The sequence below is a fragment of the Manis javanica genome, chromosome 8 (assembly GCF_040802235.1).
Source record: "Manis javanica isolate MJ-LG chromosome 8, MJ_LKY, whole genome shotgun sequence".
In the NCBI taxonomy this organism is placed as follows: Eukaryota; Metazoa; Chordata; class Mammalia; order Pholidota; family Manidae; genus Manis; species Manis javanica.
This window is the reverse complement of record NC_133163.1, coordinates 119336405-119357877: the sequence shown is the minus strand read 5'-3', so window position 1 is coordinate 119357877 and position 21473 is coordinate 119336405. Positions and strand designations below refer to the sequence as shown.

The 21473-nt window shown below is 46.7% G+C and overlaps 1 protein-coding gene across 2 annotated transcripts in view; it reads right to left on the bottom strand.

Annotated features, from left to right (window-relative positions):
• THSD4 (thrombospondin type 1 domain containing 4) overlaps positions 1–21473 on the bottom strand; it is a 528195-nt gene that overhangs the window by 503592 nt on the left and 3130 nt on the right. For both annotated transcript variants that reach the window (XR_012120776.1, XM_073212115.1), the window contains exon 2: positions 1064–1171. Coding sequence is in view for 1 of the 2 variants with exons in the window: in XM_073212115.1 (XP_073068216.1) it covers positions 1064–1092 (29 nt within the window). In the remaining variant the exon portion in view is untranslated. The remainder of the gene's footprint in view (positions 1–1063; positions 1172–21473) is intronic.

Below are 21473 nucleotides of genomic sequence, written 5' to 3'. Positions count from 1 at the left end.
AGTGATTCAACTTTACAACAAAAAGTTTTTCTTTCCTCTCTTTCTAGATTCTGAATCACTTTATTTAAAGGTTATCCTGAGAGGGTAAGAGGCACGTCATCAAAGAACTATTACCAGTTGCAATCACTCACCTGTACAGATCAAAGTCTTCATAAGACTGTGCAGCTCAAAAAAGTGCAAAATAAACTAGATGCTGAGGCCGATGTACAAGCTATCACCATAAATCCTGATTCCAAATTTTAGTGTTTATCAAGACAGACTCATTGATCTCATAATGCATAAATATTATAAATTTGAATTTATAAATTTATCTTAGTACACTACTGCCACTGGATATTTTATATATTGAGATTTTAATAGGATTTTGATGGAAGAATTTTAAAAAGTCTATCAGTTTACAAAAAGCTTGAAAACAGCCTCAATGACATGGTTTTCTGTCCTAGAGCACCAGGCCCTTTTCCTGGCTCTGCAGTAAAGGCATGTGACCCCCAGAAGCTAAGCCCTCCAGGCACTGGCTTTCTGATCTGCAAAATGGAAACAATGCCACTTGTCCTACTTTCCTTTCTTGGTTGCTACCAGGGTCAAATTAAAAGTACAAGTGAAAATCATAGATGTTTTGAGCAGAAGGGACTGGAGGGGTCACCTTTTAAATATATCAGGCCCATTAAGTCAAAGTCTGTGAGGATGCAGCCAGAGGACATTATTTTTTAAAGTCCTTCTGGTAATTCTATTCTGCACCCATGATAATTATCCACTGATACAGTAACATCTTTATATTTTTTGTCAAAGAAATCTGAGTCCTAGAAGGCCTCCCCGCAAAGAGCAGCACAGTGAGAACCCCAGCCCCCTGGGCCTCGGTCCAGGCGGCCCCCACACAGCACACAGCTCCCGAGGCCTCTGCAGCCCTGGTGAATAGCTGACTGATCACACATATGTACGCAGTATATCAAAAATACCAGTGCAATGCAGACCCTCACGGCCAGTTACTACAGGAAGCTATGTAGTAAAACTCAAATATCAAATTTCTTATTTTCCTATTTTTTTTAAAGGGTTCTTCACTTACCTGAGAGACCCCATGAAATGGGAAGCCATAATGTTGGGGGTCTTGGGAAAAGCAAGGGCTCCTCAGAATTGTTGCCAATCTTCTCCAGATGGGAGTGGCGTTCAACTCCTACAGAAGGAACAACGGTGCTAGTTTAGCATCTTTCATCTAGGAGAGTCTAGAGCCCAAGTGGGCCAGTGAATCCGGAAATCAGCAAATGGAAGACACTGCCACCAAAATGCCACTGCCCCAGGAATGGTTACAAGATTTCCGGTTGAAATCTGATTATGTATGAACATGAGGTAACAAGTTCACAGGACACTCAGCACAATGACTGATCCACAAAAGATGTTCAATAAATTACTGTCGATACGATTACCTCAGAGCCTAGGCTAGTAGCAGAGTTGGCTTTAGGCAACCCTGTGTTGGAAATCTAGCTCCATCCATATCTACTAAAGCCCGCTGGACCATGGGAAAGGCATTTCACCTCTGTGTGTCTTGGTTTCCCCAAGTGCACAGTAAAAGTGTAAAAATATTGCCTAACAATAAAAAGAAATGATGTACTGACACATGCTACAAGATGGGTGAACCCTGAAAACATTACACTGAGTGAAAAAAGCCAGACCATAAAAGGCCACATATTGTATGATTCCATTTATAGGAAACATAATACATTTCTATAAAAGGAATACAGTATGTGAATCTATGGAGACAGAAAATACATGAGTGGCTGCCAGGGTCTAGAGGGTAGGGAGGTGCTAAAAGGAGAGCACAGGGCTTCCTCCTAGGGTGACAAAAATGTTCTCGAATTACCTTGTGGTGACAATGGCACAATCCTGTGAAGATACTAAAAACCATTTAATTGCCCATGTCAAATTGGTGAAGGGTATGGTGTGTGAGTCATATCTCAAATGTTCAAAAATTATTGTGTGAAGAACTGCTCAGATTAAACGAGTGGACAATACACTTTGCCCAGTGCCTGGCACAGAGTGACCATAAAAAGTAGCTCTGATGATACTGACACAAGAAGGGGTCAAGTAACACTTAAAATGTGTCACCACAGTAAAAATAAGCAGGTAAAACCCCTCACCTACAAGTATTACTTAGAAGCCCTCATGAAACAGAATTTCTTAATATCATCACATGAGCCAACAGTTTCAAAGGTAAATTATAAATGGCCTCAGAAAGCCTGGAATGAGAGGTTTGGTTGGAATGTTGGAACTTGGGAAGAAAAACCAGGGCCCAGCCTCCCCTCCTTTGCACCGTCTCTCAGAGAAAGACACAGTGAAGCAAGGGTCCAGGGTGTGCACAGGGGTCCTCTCAAGTAACACCAGAGTTTCCAACTCTTCCCCGGACTTCATCTTTCCTTCTCACTATAAAAGGGGGATGGGGTCATAAATCATAAGAACTTGGGAAATGACAGTCACAAGAATCAGAAAGTTCCCTATGCAGGAGAAAATAATCAAGATTTTAGAAGTCACCACCAGCCCTTTCTGGAGGTTATTAAGAAAGTAAAGCCTCTTAACTATAATCACCCCTAATTAGCCATCAGCAACTCATGGAATTACTCATGGTATTGAAGACCCTTAAATTCTTGGGTCTCAGCCAGAAGTTATTCTCAGATCCACCAGGAAGAAGGCCAACAAGTGCAAATTGGAACAGTTAAAACTCCTCTGAATCTGAGGTGGGGCCTCCTTGCCCTCGGCTGGGGAGCAGGTAGGCACGAAGGAAGGACTGAACTGGGGGGTCGGATGAAATCTTTGCCAAACTCCCGCTCATGACCAACTAACCAGTAATTAATTACTAGCTCACTGTGTGGAGCGCTCAGGTCCTCTCCCAGGCGCTGTTGGGCTCTCAAGAGAAGGGTGGGCTCATTCGGGTCTCACTTTACAATCCAGGTTGGGTGGGAAGATTTTGGGACACGGAGTTATCTGGGGAGAGGATGGTGTTGTCCAGAACAGCATAGGGTAAATAGTGTTACACAGAGACCTTAAGTGCAAGTCAAGGTATTTCGAGAGGAGAATCACTTCAGAGGGCTGGCTGGGCATCAGCCCTTAGACTACGCAGGACACAAACGAACAATCCAGAGAAGTTGGTAAAAGTGTGCACACTGTTACCTCAAAGCCCTGGATCTCAGCCCAATATCCCCATCTATTAACCAGGTGACTTGGGCAATGAATCCTTTCATTTTTCTATTTCCTCATCTCTAAAGTGGGACACTGTTTACAACTACTTCACAGGGTTGTTATGAATATTTAATATTCATTGAGACTGCATGACCTGGCTGCCACAGACACACACATGAACACACACACACACAACACCCCAGAGGCCACAGGCACGGTCTCTGCCCCTCAAGGAACTTACAGTCTAGATGCTAGAAGGCTATACACTTTAAACTAACTGAAACATAAACACGTATAAAGATAAGATTGTGGTAAGAGCCAGGAAAGAAAGTCCAAGGTGCCTCAGAAAGTATATGGGAAGTGTACTGAGGGACACTCTGTGAGGGAGGGAACCCTCACGCTGGGCCTTGAGGGGTGAGTAGGAGTCAGCCAGCTGAAGAGGAAGGGGGAACAGCACAGGTATGAACATGGGGAACGTCGGAAACAACGCGTGGAACGTGGCAGTCAGAGGAGAACGTGGGGAGAGCTGACCGTCTCCAGGGAGGTCAGGTGCCCAGAATATAGTAAGTGAAGGTTGAGAAGGACAAGGGACGGAGAGGTGTTCAAGATGATTCCCCCCAGATTCCCGGGGCTCGGAGGTGCAAAGGAGGTGCTAACAGTTCGGTTGCTTTTTGTTGGGAAAGGAAGGGCAATGTTGAGGAAAGGAGGTGTGACGTGAAGCAGTGGTTTCCAAATCTGACAAGAAATCCACCAGAAAAACATCTTAAATTATCAAAACAACTTGAAAATAGATTTACAACCGCTGCTGATAACCACGATCCTCATCCTCTGCGTGTATTTTTTTATTTGCTGATAATAGAATGAAGCCATTATGATTAGCATGTCATTTTAATATAGGGTCTCTTTCATCTTTATCTCTTCCTTTTAAAATCTGTATTTTGAGTGTATGTTTCATGTGGTCACATCGTACACTGACAGGGTAAAAAAATAACCAAACATATATTGGAATGTATGCTCAATTATTTTATACTGATGGGATGTGCAATAAAAAAAAAAAATTGGAGGCTGCTGCTCTAGCATGCCTCTTGACCAGCTTCTTGTCACATTTGATTAGTCACTTTCATCTCATGATAGGGTTGATGAGCCTGTCCTGGCAGAGCTGGAGCAGCTCTGTCGTTTCCTGGTGTTGACTTGTGCTTCCATGATTAGTACTGTGTTACACCTGCTCTGCTTTTCATACAGCAGGTCGCGACCCATTAAGCCTGTCATGAAGTCAGTGTTGTGGGTCGCGACCTGCACTCTTTTGAATTAAATGGAAAAGAATGAAAGAGAAGAGAAATAATACCTGCATGCATCGCACATGGTAAGAGGGCATGTGTAAGTGGCACAAAGTGGAAAAGCCCCTCTCTCTCAGACTAGAAGGTACTGCCGGGTCCCGTGACTGGGGAATAACATCAAGAAAATGAGGCAAAGCCATGGTGCCCAAGCCCCTGAGAAGTGGTGCCAGGAGAGTTTTGATGAGATGGACAAGAAAGAGCCATGGAAGGTTCTGGAGCAGAGAGGGACCTGATGATGAAAGTGAGGTTTCCCTCCACTTGGCAAAAGTACACTGAGCCCGCAGATTGAGCGAATACGCTGTCTGTGGAGCCAGGCCTGCCTTTGGAGTTTGGGTCCTACTGACTTACAACCTTTTTTGACAGCGAACAAAAAAATCTAACAATCTAGTTTCTGTCAGAACATTTGTCCCCTGGGGGATGGCGGCCTGCCTCCTCTCCACAGACATCCTACAGAAAGGGTAAACAAGCCTCCTGACTTGATTCCGGCCTCAGTCGCTGCCCACACAGCACGAGGAAGTAGCTGGAGGCTCCGAGGCTCCGAGGCTCAGGACGGTGGGGACAGGAAGAGCCACCACAGATCTAACCAGGGCAGCAATGGCTCCCCTCATCCCAGAAGATGCCGCTGTGCCCTGGACTATGGTGCTGTTTTGCTGCCCCATGCCCACAGGCCCACTTCCTTCCTGTACCTTCTCCTCACCACCAACCAGAACTTCGTGGACCCCAGAAGGAGGGATCTGCCCAGCCTCGGTCCCGGCTCAGAAAGCCCACCTCGAGGCCACACGCTGCCCACCTCGAGGCCACACGCCAGCTACAGGCGCCGGTCCTGCCCCTCCCTCCCACACACTGGCTTCTCCCTCTGGAACTCCCATAATACAATGTGCCACCCAGACAGACAAAATCCCTAGTCCCTGGAGGAGAGGAAGAGACTCATCAGCACAAGAATGAGGACCAGACGTTTCAGGAGGCAATTCCAGACCCCAAATCAGCACCCAGAACTTGTGATGAGGCCCAGTCTCAAAACCCAAGTTTCCTTTGTGAAAACCATCCCCTGGGGGTCTGGACAGAACGGGAACCTGGACACAGGCACCAGTCTACATCCTGTGCTCTGTCCTGCCTTCCCCAACATTGCCAGCACCTTCTCCAGCCCCACCACCACTCCACAAACTTTGCTCTCATAGAAGCCTGACATTCCAGGTGTCTGCAGACCGAAGGGCCCGGATGACGGCTCCCAACAGCAGACTGGGTCCAGCCACCTTTTTCATCCATTGACAGGAAGGTGGGAGAGTCAGGAATCAACTTTTACTATGTGCCTGATATGGGCAGACACCATGTCATTTAATCCTCATAGCAAAACTGAGGCTGCACAGGAGAGGGTAGGGCTGGGATTTTGAAGACAGATACTTACACTATAGCGGGTCCCTTTTCTCACTTAGTAGAGAGAATTATTCATCACCAGAAACTCCATAAATGAATGTGTGAATGAATAAGTGAATGGATGCTATCCCAAGAGACTGGGTGTACCTCACAGATTTGCTGGGAGATGAGACATTTCAGGACTTGACTGTTATGGTGCTATGAATATCACCTAGAGCAAAGTGAGTGGAGATGAGCAATTTAATAGCCTGTTATTTCAGGTAATAATAATAATGATGAGGCTGAAGATGCTAGCAAACATTTACTGAGTGGTTACCATGTCCCATGGCATTCTAAGTAGTTTATACATATTAACTCGTGTTATCCCCGCAACAACCCAGTGAAGGGTTACCGTAGGGAAATGGAGGTACAGGGAAGTGAAGTCACCTGTCTAGCAGGTAAGGAGAGTTAGGGTTCAAACCCAGGCAACCTGAGCACAGAGCCTAGGCACTTAGTCATCATTCAACACCACCTTCTACCTGCCTGCAGGCAGGGCTGGCTTACACGATCAAAACAGAGTCATGTCTGTTGCTCATCCAGGTATTTTCCCAGGTGTCAACTCAAGTACTAGTTTGGACATAAAGAACATTCTAGGCCTCAATGGATATGCGGCATTGACTACTCACATCACAACCCAGCAGAAGGCGCCCCAGCCCCCTGCAGGGCTGGCACCAGTCACCCTGAGGTCTTTGAATGTTCATATGTGGAGCCATCAGGCCACCAGCTAATGAACATTCAGTGTCTATCGGGTTAGGCTTCTTGCAAGATACTAAATATGACAAGGGGGTGGGGGGCCCCTGCCCTTGAGGGCCCTACACTCTTACTGAAGCAGACCCATAAGTAAATACACATAAATGAGTATTTCTTTGACAATGATAAATCACCTCAGACTGAGTGACCCATGGCTGGTACAGGCAAAATGGAACATTTCAAGGAAGTGGGACTCAGCAGTCTTCCATGGCTGGCACTCAGATCATTCTAGCTGTACACTATACGCTGCACTGACTTTGTGTGATGGCACACTTGATCGCATAACCCCTCTATGAAGTAGGTAACTAGTATTGCCCCCAGGTTGCAGAGAGAAAACCGAGGCACAGAAAGGTTAGCGGGTCCTGTGGCCTAGAGCTATTAAGTGGCAGTACTGAGCTTCAAACCCCATCTGACTCTAGCATCCACGCTTGGAACTTGGCCTTGATTGCCCCTTTGGGTGTTTGGGGGTGCCTCCACGAACAGGTGGGCTTTCAGGAATTAGAAGAATTAGAGCAGGCACCTCAGGCACAGGGGACTAACAGCTGGATGAGGGCTGAGGTGTGGGGAAAGACAGGGCTTCTGGAGCCTTCCAAAGACAAAACGAAAACGAAAAATAAGAGACTCGTGTGTTTGGGGAATAAACAAAGTGGTGCATGAACGACAGAGGGCAGAGGAACAAGAATCCAGCCAATGGCCAGTGAGCAAAACACAGCTGTCCTACACGGTCCTGAGGCAGCCATCAGGCCGAAGAAGGACGTGTGGGTCCCCCACACTCTCCACTGAGAAGACATGGTGAATCTCAGAGAAAGAACTGGCTGGAGAAGGGAGAAAGCTGCCAAGAAGGACAGCCAAAAAGCAAGAGGCAAGAAAAGGGGTGTTCTTATTTCTTCATGGGGTGCCCCACTTAAAATGGAAGGATTATCCAGAACAGGCAGGAAGACTAGAGGGAGGCATATCCTTTGAATGTCATCATTAACGACATTCTGGGCACATTAGCCAGCCAGCAAGGGGAAGTGCAGGATTGTTCTAGAAGGGATCATCTTCTCTTTTAACAGATACCAGACATGCTCCAGACATGCTCTGTCTACACTTGCCTCTCGCTGGCTGGGGGCTTCTCAAGGCCAGGGGGTATGTTTTACCCCTCTGTACACCTTTACTCATCTTTGCCTGCTACAGGTGGCCATGCAATAAAAGTTTGATCAATCAGTGGATGAACAAATGACTGGATGGATGAATGCAGGATGAATGGCATGTGTCTCTAACAGACTTCTACTTTGAAAGCAGCGCCCATGTCTGTTTTCTCTCTACCTGCCATTGCTGCCCAGTAAATGGCTACGATCTGCCCTTAGGGCCCGAATGAAGCACCACCCCACCGTTGATGGGTGCTGTCTCTACAGAGGGTCTGAGCCTCCTGAGCCCTCTGGTGGCCTCCATCACTTGCCACAGCCCTTTGGGAAAACCCTGCCCCAGGCAGCAGGGTATTCAGGATAGCTGACCTTGGAGCCCTAAGTCAGTCACGTTTCCAGCTTCCCCGTGCTGAGCCGAAGCCAGCCATAGGAACGACCCCTAACACTCCCTCCGCTCTGGGCTCTCTTTCTGCCCCCTTGCTTGGCCCATCCTTTCCCCCCTGTCCTGTTCACACTCAGCCACAGAACTCATTCCTTCCCACTGAACCTCCATTCTGCAAACGGGCTGGATTGCCTAGAGCAGCCCTATAGCCCATAGAATCTAAATTAGGAAAAAGTGTGGGAAAAAAACACTAACACTCCATGAACAGCTTCAAGCAAACACATTATAGTGGGCTTTGTTACTCATTAAAGAAGAAACCTTACTTCCGCTTTCTTACCTGGAGAAATTAGGTCATCAGCACAGATCGGTTGAAGATTTCAATACAAATTGCATCATTTTCACGATCATTAGCACTGATGTGGTTTATATTTGCTTTCCATCCTAAAAAATGTTTTCCAGGTAACTAAGGAAAATATTCAAGGGCAGAAATATCAGGCAGGCAAGATATTTAAAATAAATGAGCCATTTGTTCCTTCTTCTGTACAAAGTTGCTTTTTCAGTGTTGGGATGACATGGCGCCACCAATCAAAGGGGAAAATGCATTTGGAGTAAGTGCACTTTCTGTTCCCCAAATACTGTTTACTTAGTCGTGTGATTTATAGCACTTGATAAAACTGGTTAAATTTATTTACTTCCATGTAAATCTCCTACACAGAGCTCCCATCTAGCAACAGCCACAGTGTATCATCATGATTTGTGCTTGTCTTTCTTCTCCAAACCATGGGACTACAGAAGAGCAAAACTTTTTTAGAAGAGTCACTTCTTATATTCCCGATGCTTAGAACAGTGTGTCAATGTACATGTCTCCCTTGGAGGCCCTTCTCTTCAAGCCGGATTATGTTGTTTCCCAAGTACTATTACTCAGCCCAGAATCTGAACCGCCTCTTTATTCTTCTGTAGTAACTGCTAATTGTTTCCAAAATTAACACTATGGACGACATTCCCCGCCCCACTCCTAAAGCCTCAGACACACAAATAAACAGCTGTGCTGGGCTTCAGGCCACCCTACCTAGAATCAAAGACGCCCAGAGAGAGACTAGCCTTCCTCCCCACTCAGACTCTAGCTCCCGCAGCGTGCACTGCCAAAAGCAGTTTGTAATCCCTGGGCTGTAGTTATCAAAGGAAATAAAATCAGACTGCCACAGCTGAGCTCTGCATGGAAACTACAGGTTTGCTCCAGGCCTTCTCCAGGATGATGAGCCATCTCACTCCCCAAACCAGTGTGTGCTCCAGCCACTCTGGTCAAAGGCAGTTGGCTTCAGGACCATCAGCCTCTTTGGCTCAGGCTGAGCCAGTCATCCTCCTGGTCTACCTTCCCTTCCCTCTGAGACAAGGCCCTGGTCCAGCCACCTGCAAATGGCCTCTTGCCACTTTGGCGGGCACACACACACGTGGGGGAAGGAGGGTGTGCCAAATGCACTAACACTACATGGAGGGCAAGGACCACATTTATCCACAAAAGAGTGGTTTTTTTGTGAGACTTCAGGGCTGGGAGGAACATAGCTAGTATGGTATTCTTTCAGGAAAAAAAATACCTGTAAAAGTGTACAAGTTTATACGTTCTCAAGGCAACCCTATGAGGTAGGTGCTAGAGATAGTCCCATTTTACAGAAGAGGAAACTGAGGCTGCAAACAACGAAGAGATCACAGAGCCAGTGAGTAGTAGCAGCATGATCTGAAGCCAAGGTCGCCTGACTGTTGGAGTTAGTGGCTTGTCTTGGCAACACAGAAAACGGTCTCTCAGGTGTCCTAGCAGTGCATCAAGGACACATGTCCAGGAGGGCTTCTGTGTCTCTATTTGCCTGGTGCACAACACGGAGGCTGCAGCCTGGGCCCCCTCCGGGCAGACGCTATGGTAAGGTTGGGCTCTGCTCTGCTCCCTCCACAATGGCTTTGGCCTTGAGTCTGGGGTATTTCTCAGTGCTCCCATTTGCCTGTCCAGAACACACCTCTGCTGGGTGTGCCCAAGCCACCATAAACCAGCCAGCCACCCGCTCTGCCCTTCTGAACATCTGGTGCCCTCTGGAGCTTCTGAACATCAGGAGAAAGGATTCGCCTATTCCTACTTGGCTCCTGGGACTTGTGCATTGACATCTGAGTTATGTCTTTATTTTTTTAAGTGATAGAAATCTAGTCAATGATTTGTAGCAATCACTTGTGTGAAACGCATGACGAAAGGCTCCATCTATCCTCATAGAAGGAAGCAGAAGCCTGGCAAATTTGTCTTCGTTCCTTGACACAATCCTGTGATGGATTGGTATTAGGTAAAGCTGAAATTAGGTGCCATGATTAAAAGATTATGCTAATGGAAAACAGACAAGCATCTTGTGAATTAGGAAATGTTTTCAAGGAAACCAAGACAGACAAGTCGCTGGAGTCAAAGTTCACCCAGAGGTCAAGGGAGACAATAAGACAGTTGGGTTTAGCAAGAATAAAACTGTTAGCAGACCCTTTTCCTTGAACTCCCTCATCAATAGCCACACAAACGTGTTTTCTTCCTGCCCCTTCTGCCTGCCTCGTTGGTGCTCCCTGTGACCCAAACCAAGACTAGAAAAATATCAACAATAACCCAGCACCACTAACGAGCTGTGCACACTGGGGAAGGACTTTGGCACTCTGACCTCTTTGATTATTATCTCATGCTGAGGTCTCAAAACCCCAACATCTCGAGGCCTACCCTCTCATTCAGACCGCTTTCCTGTGCCCCTTGCTTGTTCCTGCTGACAGCCCACCCAGGATGAAGAATAAAAGGACCCGGTCACCCGCTCCCCACCAAGCCTTCCTCCCACCCAGCTTTCCGACTTCGGTGGTGGTATCACCATCCTTCCAGTGAAAAAAGCTCAAAGCTTACAGGGGCCTCTGAGATGTCCCCCTCCTGTGTGCCCGAGGCCCAGTCTCTTGCCCGACTCTCAGTTCTGCATTTCTATTCTCCCTCAGATAAACTCTCCCTCCATCTTCCACCAGCCTCACCCAAATCATCATTCAGCTCCTTAGCACGTCTCTGATTTCCTTACGCACCTTTGTCAGAAATCAGACGGGCACACGTTTCTGGGTTCTCTATTCTGTTCCACTGATCCGCGTGTCTATCCCTTGGTCAGTACCACACAGTCTTGCTTATTACAGCTAAGTCTTGAAACCTGCTAGAATGATTTCTCCCACTACATTCTTCTTTTTCAAAATTATTTTCAGAAGCTTGACTATGACATATCTTGATATGGACTTTGGGGGAGTTTATTCAGTTTGGAATTCACTAAGCTTCCTGAATCTGTGGGTTTGTGTCTTATCCTATCCTTGGGAGCTTTACGGCAACTAGTCATCAAGGTCTTTTTAGTCCTACCTTCTTTCTACTCTCTTAGGATTTCAAAGACACAAATGTCAGAGCTTTTGTTACAGGTTCCTGAGGGACTGCCCTTTTTTTTTCTTCCCCCAGTCTATTTTTCTCTATGTTGTTCAGATTAGGCAATTTTTGTTGTTTATCTCCAAATTCACTGATTCTTTTCTTTGCTACCTCCACTCTTCTATTTAGCCCATCCAGTGAGATTTTATTTCAGCTATTATATTTTTCACTTCTAAAATTTTCATCTAGTCCTTTATATCTTCTTCATTGAGACATTCCACTTTGTTCTCATTTGTTTCAAGTGTGTTCTTGATTGCTCACTAAAGCATTTTTATGATGTTTGTTTTAAAATCTTTGTCCGATACTGCTCACATCTTTGTCACCTTGGTATCAGCTTCAATGGACTTTTCTTGTTCAGTTTGAGATCTTCCTGGTTCTTGGTATGACAAGTAGTTTTCGATTAAAACCTGGATATTTTAGGTATTGTTATGAGGCTCTAAATCTTATTTAAACCTTCTATTTTAGCTGGCTTCCTCTGATACTTCCCCAGCAGGGGAAAGGGGGCTCTACCTCATTATGGCCCAATGGGGAGAGAAGTCCAGGTTGGTTCCCCTCTTGGCCTCTACTGACGCTCAAGGGGAAGAGGGACTCATTGCTGCTGAGCAGGGGTGGGAGTTCCAGGGCCCTAACAGGTCTCCACTGATACTTCCTGCTGGGAGGGGTAGGAGTACCTCATTATTGCACCTCAGGTGGCCTCTACTGACACCATTGGTGTGGGAGTGGGGGCAGGAAGGGATGCATGGCCCCGTTACTGCTAGGTGGGGGTAAGAGCCCCTACTCTCCAACAGACCCTGACTACCACAGTGGGGAGAGGGAAGCATGTCTTATTGCTGCCAGAGAGGAGTGAAAATCCAGGCTCCCCAGGTCACAACTGAGAGGTGGGCCCTCAGAAGTCATCTAGGTTATCGCCATTCACCTGGGAATGAAGAGCTAGTGACCACCACAGAGAAGGAGAAAGGATTGCTGGACGTCAAACGGCAAGTTAGCGCAGTCAGGAACCCCACACATATGCTCTTGGCTCTAAGACCACTTATCAATAGACCAAAGAGCAACTAAAGCACAGGACGATGGTTAGCCTCCAACCCAACATTTTAATGAAAACCCCACCAACCAAGGAGAGTGGCTGCCTCCCCTTGCATCCTGCCAGACCCCAGGCCAGAAAGCACATGTGGTTATGCCCCAGCATCCTCTAAACAACACAAACACACATCTACTCAAGATGGGCCCTCCATCCAACACACACAGCAAAAGCATGCTCACAGGCCAAGGACTACAGCATCACTGTCACCTTCAGGGCTGGTGGTCTTCCATCTGGAGAGGATCCTGGCTCTCCTACCACTGGAAACCCTGTGATCAAGATACACCCAGGAGCTGCAGAACTCAGAGCAGTCAGCAGGCCAGGCGCCCCCCTCCTGGCTAGAGAGCTGGGTCTGCCCCCAGCTGGAGGCGTCTTCTTTGGACCTGAGGCCTCCTGTCTGGCCCTGGCTGGCTGGCTCTGCACACCACCACTTATTCTCCAGCAAGGAAAAGCCAGTGACCCGGGAGGGGAAACTGCTTTCTAACAGCCTTTGTTTCTGTTTCCATTTAAAAAGGTTAGTGACTTTACTGCATGTGGAAAGAACCAAAGTAACAATTTCAAAGAGGCTCAGCATGTTTTGGAGCTGACCAAACATACAGAACTTTTGGGAAGGGAAGAAAAGAAAGGGAAGAGAGGGGACAAAAGTTTATCCCACATTCACCATGTGCCAGACCTACTCCTTGGTGCCCCTCCATGCCTTCCCCTGGCTTCTACACTGAAACTTCCGACCAGAAGCAAGTTCCAAACCCCGTCCCACAGGCCGTCAGGCTGTTGAGAGTCAGGCAGAGTTGCTAGACTCCAGAACGGTGTACAAACAATTATACAGTATACAGTTTGAATCATGAAATAAAATGATGTAACGATATTAATAGAGTCCTTGATGCCTAGATTTCAAAATAATATGATTTAAATTTTTTTTTAATCATTGGACTAACCCCTTAAAGAATTACAGATTATGTTGAAGTAATTGCCTACATTGCTATCACACAAGCTGATAAATACCCACAAGCTTTTGATTAGAATTTGTGAATTAAGATAACCCCTTATAAGCACTGAAATAGCTATGAGTGATTTTGCTAACTATTGGGTTATTTTAGCATTCACTCTTTTTACAATTGACAACAATTTAAAAATATTATAGTCATCTAGACTAGGTCAAACCTGACTTACTGCCTGTTTTCGTCACATTTTCAAATGACTGAACAAAATTTGATAGAATACCATCTTATGACATGAAAATTATATAAAACTACAGTGTCCATAAATAAAGTTTTACTGAAACACAGTGCTGCCTATTCATTTCTGTACTGTTTGTAGCTGCTTTCATGCTCAAAAGGCAGAGGTGACTAGTTGCAACAAAGCTTGCAAAGCCAAAATAGTAACTATCTGGCCCTTTACAAAAAAAGTTTGCCAACCCTGATCTAGACAGTCTGTCAAATGGTGGTGCCAGATTAAATACACACGGGGATGATGACGACAGCCAGCTTGGCTTTGAGGACACCAAATAACCATCACGAGACACTGAGTGGGCAGTTTGTAAGCGAGCCCACGGTGCAGTGTTAGAGATAACGCCAGCAATGTGCAAAACATCAAAGCATGGTATGCATTCTGAGTATGTGTCAAAAACATATGCAAGCTCCTTGCATTTAGTCTTTGGGAAACAAAAAAGTCTGAATCGTGAGTGATCTGAATCCTGTAAGGTCTTCAAGAATGCAGCCCTTGCATAAAACACAACTGGCTTCTACTTCCTTTCTCCCTCCCTCTACACTGCTTTCCCCTCTTAAACGGAGGGGAGCTCTGGTCTCTGAATTCATACAGTCTGAGTCTGATGCCCTTCACATGGGCGCCCAGCCCTCCTACTGCATGCTTATCACCTTGATCATAGTCTCTGCCTGCCCTCCAAGGCTGTAAGTGCCCCTCAAGGCAGGAATGCATTGTCTTTATCTTTAAAATGAACAATGTCCCACTGCTAGTTAAGGCACATGGCAGGCCCTGTGTTTCACTGTAGGAATGACCAAACACTGCACATATGCTGTCTCCTCTCACTCCTATGGCACGTACAGTGATGACTGGTCTATTTCACAAACAAGGAAACTGAAGTTCAAAGAGCTTAAGCTGTTCAAAGCCATAATAAGCAGCAACGTCACGACTAGAACTCACATCATTTGCAATGCACGGTGCAGCCAGCTGATGCAAGATAAGGGCTCAGGATGCAGGAGTGAATGAATGCATAACGATGCCCACCATGCATGTGATATTAGTACATGCAGAACCTCTACAGCATATTAGCACAATCTCAGAAGTTGCCAAGCCCCTCCACTCCACTACGCTTAGCGGAAGAAGCCAGCCACAAAAGACCACATACTGTGTGGTTCCCTTTCTAAGTGAACACTGTCTGAACACTGACCTAACTCCTCTGTATGGAAGTCAGACGTCCTCACCTCACAGCACCTCTTACACCCCTTGCTAGAAGTGAAGTGCTGAGTTCCTCCCTGGTGAGCCTCAGGAAGGAACTACACCTAGTGGGAAAGGAAAGAGGAGGCAGAAAACAAGCAGCCATTCTGTTTCTCAGAACTCTCACCTGGGCCAACCAGGTGTATTTTCTCTGAACCGCCCCTGAGCAGCATGTACCATTATTAGAAGGGCCCCTGATTTTGACCTGGGAATTAGATGGCTGGGAACTGAATTTCCCAAATGGAACGTGAGATCAGAAAATAAATAAATCACTGCAAATTGAACATGCATGTAGGCAGTGCTAATTTTTCAATTACAAAAAAAGTAGAAACAGCCTAAATCCTAACAGAAAATGGGGAGGGCTAAGGAAACCATGATGGAGCAAAATGATGGAAACTGTCATTCTCCTTAAAAATGGGAACCCTCACTTAGTCAAGAGAAATGTTTACACAAAATCATAGTATGTGAAAAAGACAAATGTGTTCATGCTTAAAGGCAAACAGCAAGGAGAAAACAGAAAAATAGAAGCAGTTAGTGTACTCTGCAGGACGGGGCAGGAGGTGAGGGGCGGGAGATGGGGGGGAGAGGAGCGAGGGAGGGACATTTTGGGTGAAGTTACGTACAGTAAAATTCAAGTTAAAAATAACACAATTGTGGAATTATAAATTATACAGTCTTTCTGGAAGGTCAGTTTGACCATACATATCAAATACCTTAAGAATACTTATCTCTTTTGTCCCAGAAACAGAACTATACATTAATAGAAGTACAAAAAATACACAAAAAAGCAGTTTATTTATAAACAATATTGAAAAACTAAAAACAACCAGTAGGTCCCAAAATAGGGGATGGTTTAAGCAAACATTAATATTTAAAAAAATACTTGGCAACCATTTAAAAAATGTTTTGAAAGAATTTTGAATGTTTAGTACATAGGGAAAATGTTTATGACATACCGTCTCGCCTGAGGGGGACTGTCCCTGCGCAAGCTCACTGTGGATTCGGTGAGACCAAATAACAGCAGAACTTAGGGGTAAAAGGGCTCCCATCAAGCTTTATTCTCACTGGGGCAGGTCTGTGCAGTGATCACGTCTGCCTCTGGGGCGTTTGCAACCCGTCTCTGCCTCTGCCTCTGGGCGGAGCTCTTTATAGAGTAACACCAGCAATAATGGCTCATGGCCTAACGTGTGGAAGCTTTAGCCTAGCTTCGGCCAATTATATCATCAAGTGGTTTAGGTTCAGGTGAGGATCCTGGCCTGAGGAATTTTCTCTACATGTATTATTTAGTGAAAAACATACTGAACAAAACAATATGTTCAGCATGATACCAATGTTACAAAACAGTGTGTGTGAGTGTGTGAGTGTGTGTGTGTGTGTGTGTGTGTGGGTGTGTGTATAATAGGTAGAGACTAGAAAGATACACATTAAAAATAATGATCATCATTGGTTATGGAATTATGGATGATTTTTATTTTTCTTCTTTGTGTTTTTCTGGTATTTCCCAAGTTTTCCACAAGAAATATACCTTACCTTTGGAATCAGAAAAAATAAGGAATTATATCTAAAAACCTTAAAAGTAAATCAACCAGGCTGTCAGCGCTTGGCAATCTGACACCAGCATCTACCTGGAGTCAAGAGCAGTGCGGCAGACTGTGCCGGGCTAATATGTCTGACAGCATCCGAACCTGGCAGACTCTAGCCTCTTCCCCCTGGGCAGGGGTCCTACTGCACCCACACTTCCTCTACAGGATAGGCTTGGCTAATGGCGTGAGCCGAGGGCAGCACAAAAATGTTTCCAGAGGAAAGAAGCTGGGCACCCCTGCTACTCCCAGACATCACCCCAGCAGTCCCCCCACCCTGCATGCACCTCCGCAGCCAGGCACCACCTCTGTGCTTTTCCCATCTGCTCACAGTAGAAAGTGAGCACCTCTGGGTTGCAGCTGTTTTGAACACCCCTTTTCTAGAAAAAAGTCAGTCTTACCTCTCATTTTAAAAGTGGGTTAGGTTACAGGATAAAAAGATCAAGTACTGATCCACCCTTCAACATGGATGAACCTTGAAAACATCATTCTTAGTGAAAGAAGCCAGGCACAAAAGACCACATATCGCATGATCCCATTTAAAGGAAAATGTACAGAATCCACAGAAACAGACTAGATTAGTGGCTTTCAGGGCCTGGAATGGGGAGGAGTGGGGCGTGACTTCTAATAGGTATGGAGATTCTTTTTTGAGGTGATGAAAATATTCTGGAATTAGATGGAATCATGTCATGGTGATGGCTGCACAACTTTGTGAATAAACTAAAAACCACTGGTTTGTACATTTTAAAATGGTAAGTTTTATAGTATATGAATTGTATCTCAATTTTAAAAAATTTTAGTGGGTTACAATTAGACGGAGGCACTGACTGGCCCATAGGCTCCTCCAAAGCACAAGTTTTGAAGTCAGATGACTTGGAATTCACACATCACTCTGACACGTACTTGCTGTGTAAGCCTGTGCAAGTTCCTTAACCTCTCTGAGCCTCTATTTTCCAGGCTGCAGAGCAGGAAATAATGAAGTCTAGCTCACATACATTATTGAGCAGATTAAATAAGTGAATGAAGGTAAAGCCCAGTACTATCAAGGAGCTCCATAAATATCAGTTCCTGTTCCCTTAGCTGGCCAAAAGGTCCTTAGAACTTCAAGCAGCATGAAGCCCTGGGCCTTAACTAAAACATCGCTGAAGTCAAGTAAACCCCGGCTACTTGTCAGTCCTGAAAAAAGACACTAAACGGAGCTAGAGCCTAGAATGTCAGTGCACACCTTGTAATGAGACTTCAAAACTTGAAGACGTAGCTCCATGCCCCAGGCTCACCTTGTAACAGAAATAAACTCTCCCACACAGCCTCAAAGAGCCTCATGTCTGCTGTCGGGTTTGACCCGCCTCTCAACCATTAGCTAAGTGTTACTATTATTAGCCTCAATCAGGATGAGGCAAAGAGAGCTCAGAGAAACCAGAAAGGGGGACAGGGCCGTGATTTGCATCCCAGTCACACTGTTTCCACGGCTCTTAATTTTGCTTTCAAGGCTGCCCGGTCTACGCACAGCCACTTGGTTCAGGGCTGTCAGGTCACAGCAAGGCTGGCAATGGGCTGAGCTGCTGCAGAAGTGACCTGCCACAAGAGGACCAGCCAGGCCTCACCTCTCAGTCCAAGTGTCCGGCCACTGAGCCTGGAGGCAGGGGGCCAGGGCCACTGGAGTGTCATCAAAAGGACAGCTGGAGGCTGGGGGGCCAGCAGCAGAGGAGGGTGAGGGACACCAGAATGCAAGGCATGTGCAGGTCAGGGGTCAAACCAGCGAGATCAATCACAGAGCATGTCATCCATTCACCCAAAGTGAGCCTTAGAGCCCTGGAAGAGAAGCTGCTGCTATGAAGACCATCTCTGGATTTAGCCAGAGGGGACAAAAAAACGAGGCTGACATTCACATGGCACTTCCACATGCTTGTGATGGCTTTAAGCATTTTGCATTCTCATGAATCTCACCCAGGGTATGTACTATTATTACCCCCATTTTGCAGGCAGAAAAACTACAGCCCAAGAGGTTAAGGAAACTGTTCAGGAATCCACAGCTTCATGGACCCAAGGCCTTGAACACAAGTGTGCTGCCTGCCTGGGGAGGGGGACTGGACACCATGCTGGAGACGTTGACCAGCCAGTGCCAGACTCCCTCCTCTGTCTTCCTTGAAATGACAAGCGGTCAGATGCACTGGGTGTCAGGAGGAAAAGTGGGTTAGGCAACTACAAATTTGTAACTTGCTGATACAATCAGAAGGTTTCCAAGAAGGAATCAGGTAGAGCAGCCTCCCAGCGTACATATAACCATTTTCATAGAGCAGCCTCCCAGCGTACATATATCCATTTTCATAGAGCAGCCTCCCAGCGTACATATATCCATTTTCATAGAGCAGCCTCCCAGCGTACATATATCCATTTTCATAGAGCAGCCTCCCAGCGTACATATATCCATTTTCATAAGAAATGAATCTTCTCTCTCAACGGAGCCTTCAAGAAAATTGGTTTAAGTCAAAGACACAGCTTGTCCCCCAACTCGCGGCACCCTTGACAGTCATGTGGCCGCATCCCGGCCATAAATCAAACGGCATGCTCCTCTCTCATCAGATGCCTGCAGATAATTCCCCTGTCATTTCCCTGCTGGGGCTCAGAGGGCCTTGGCCTAAAGGGTTAACATCTCATTTCCTCCATCTTTCAAGCCTTAATCCCCATCCTGAGCTGGGCGCATTCCAGGCCCACCTGGAGCAGGTCATGACGAGCCCCGGCCCTCGGCTGGCCCTTCATTTCCCCTGGCAGGAGATTAGATGGGGTGCCCATTAATCACTCATTACTTGGGTCCTTCATGCTGGCCAGCCCTTGGGCAGCCAGCCAGCTGGCTGGGAGGGTGGGGCAGGCCAGCCTGCTGCCCAGCCCAGGTCATGAGCTGCCCAGTACCACCCTTCTGGGAAAAGACACCACTGTGTAAGCCTGGCTCTCTGTCCTCGGGACCACGCCTGAGAGCAGAGGGGCCAAGGGAGAATGCTGGGGGCACCACCTAAGTGATCAGCTTCCGCAGGACTAAACGGCGTGCATAGTACATTCAGTGGAAAGATTAGATAAAAAGAAAAATGTATTAGCAGGAAGAGCCAGCTCTCCCTAACCATTATTACAGTTAGGGGGAGCTACCTGCCTGTTTCTTAGGATTCTTTTGGTGGAATGGAAGGAAACTGGGGGAGGCGGTGGGGAGGGGAGAGGCTGTGGAATGGATCATTCATTATTATTATTACTGCACAGCTGGGGATGTTCATTTGCTGGGTTTGACATATAAGGTTGCAATATTTAGCTCTTCAGACACAAACCCCTGGACCTGAAATTATGTTTTTTCTATAGCACATATACTGAGCACCCCTGCCGGCCAGGCACCGACAGGCTCAGAGCAGGTTAGAGAACTGACGCTGAGCGCCTACTCTGCGCCAGGCCTTTGCCTAAAGCTCTGCAGGCCTGCACACTTGGTCCCCACAGCAGCCCACCAGGCTTTGGCCCCCTCGTGGCAGATGGGAAATCGAGGCTGGAAGCAGGGGGACGAAAGAAAGGCCTGTAGAATGAAGGAAATCTGTCACTGACCCCTCTCTGGGGAAGAAGGTCCAACTCATCACACCTGGAGGAGGGAGTGGCCAGTACAGCATGCTGAGCCCTATTTGGGGAGTTTAGCCCCCTTCTCACCCCCAGATGACTTGGGGCTCCTGAACCAACCCACCCTGAATTGTTCTCCCACACCATTGCTCAGACCCAGAAATAAGTCCACAGTGAGTCCCATGGGGGCTGAGCTTATGTGCCTGTTCATGGAGGGCTGAGGAGGGTGCTTTCAGGACTGAACTAAAGGCCCTTTGACCAAAACAGGGCTCTCTGCCTAGTCCGGGCCGTGATGCCCTGTTGCTCATGCCTTGGGGTTGAGGTCAGGCCTCCATTAGAAAAGACTACTACCTGGGCTGAAGCTCCTTATAACTGACCACGTGTCACTGGGACCTCGTTGTAAAGGCAGCCTGGGGCAGGGGCCCTCAAACCTGAGCTGCAGAAGAATCACAGGTGGTGGTCTTAAATGCCAAATCCCAGGTCCTGCCTCCACCCTAGAATCTGTGCTTTCCTCCCACCAGATCCTAATGCTGATTCATATGTCCCGAAGACAACCCTTTCAGGAAATAACGATATAGTGGAAAGAACACCAGACTTAGAGAGCTTGGTTCTAAGATTTAGGTTCAAAATCTGAATTGTTGACCTCAGGCAAGGAAGTCGGAGTTTTCTTCCTCATAAAATGTGGATGATAATGTCTCAGCTACAGGTTGCCTGGAGGATTATAGCACTAAGCAGAGCGCACGCCAGTGCTCACCGAAGAAATGAGCTCATCAGGACAGCGTGGCTCCAGAAACCACTGAAGTCAGTTTGGATGGCTTGGGGAAAGAAAAGAGGGCAAAACATGCCCCGAAGATGGGTGGGGGCAGTGTTTCAGCACCAGCACCCAAGTTCTGCAGAGGTGAAGCAGGGTCTGAAACGGGGCAGGAGTCAGCACAGCAGCCCCACGCCACAGCCCGCACCGAAGCCCCCACCCAGGGAACGAGGGAGCTCCCAGCATAACGTGTCTAATCAGCTGTTTTCACACAGAAGATCATCAATAAACACCCATGAAGCTTTTATATCCGCCCATCTGTAGATACAGATCATGATTCTGCACACACACAAAAAGATAAAAGGTGGGCAAAATGCAAAGGAGAAAG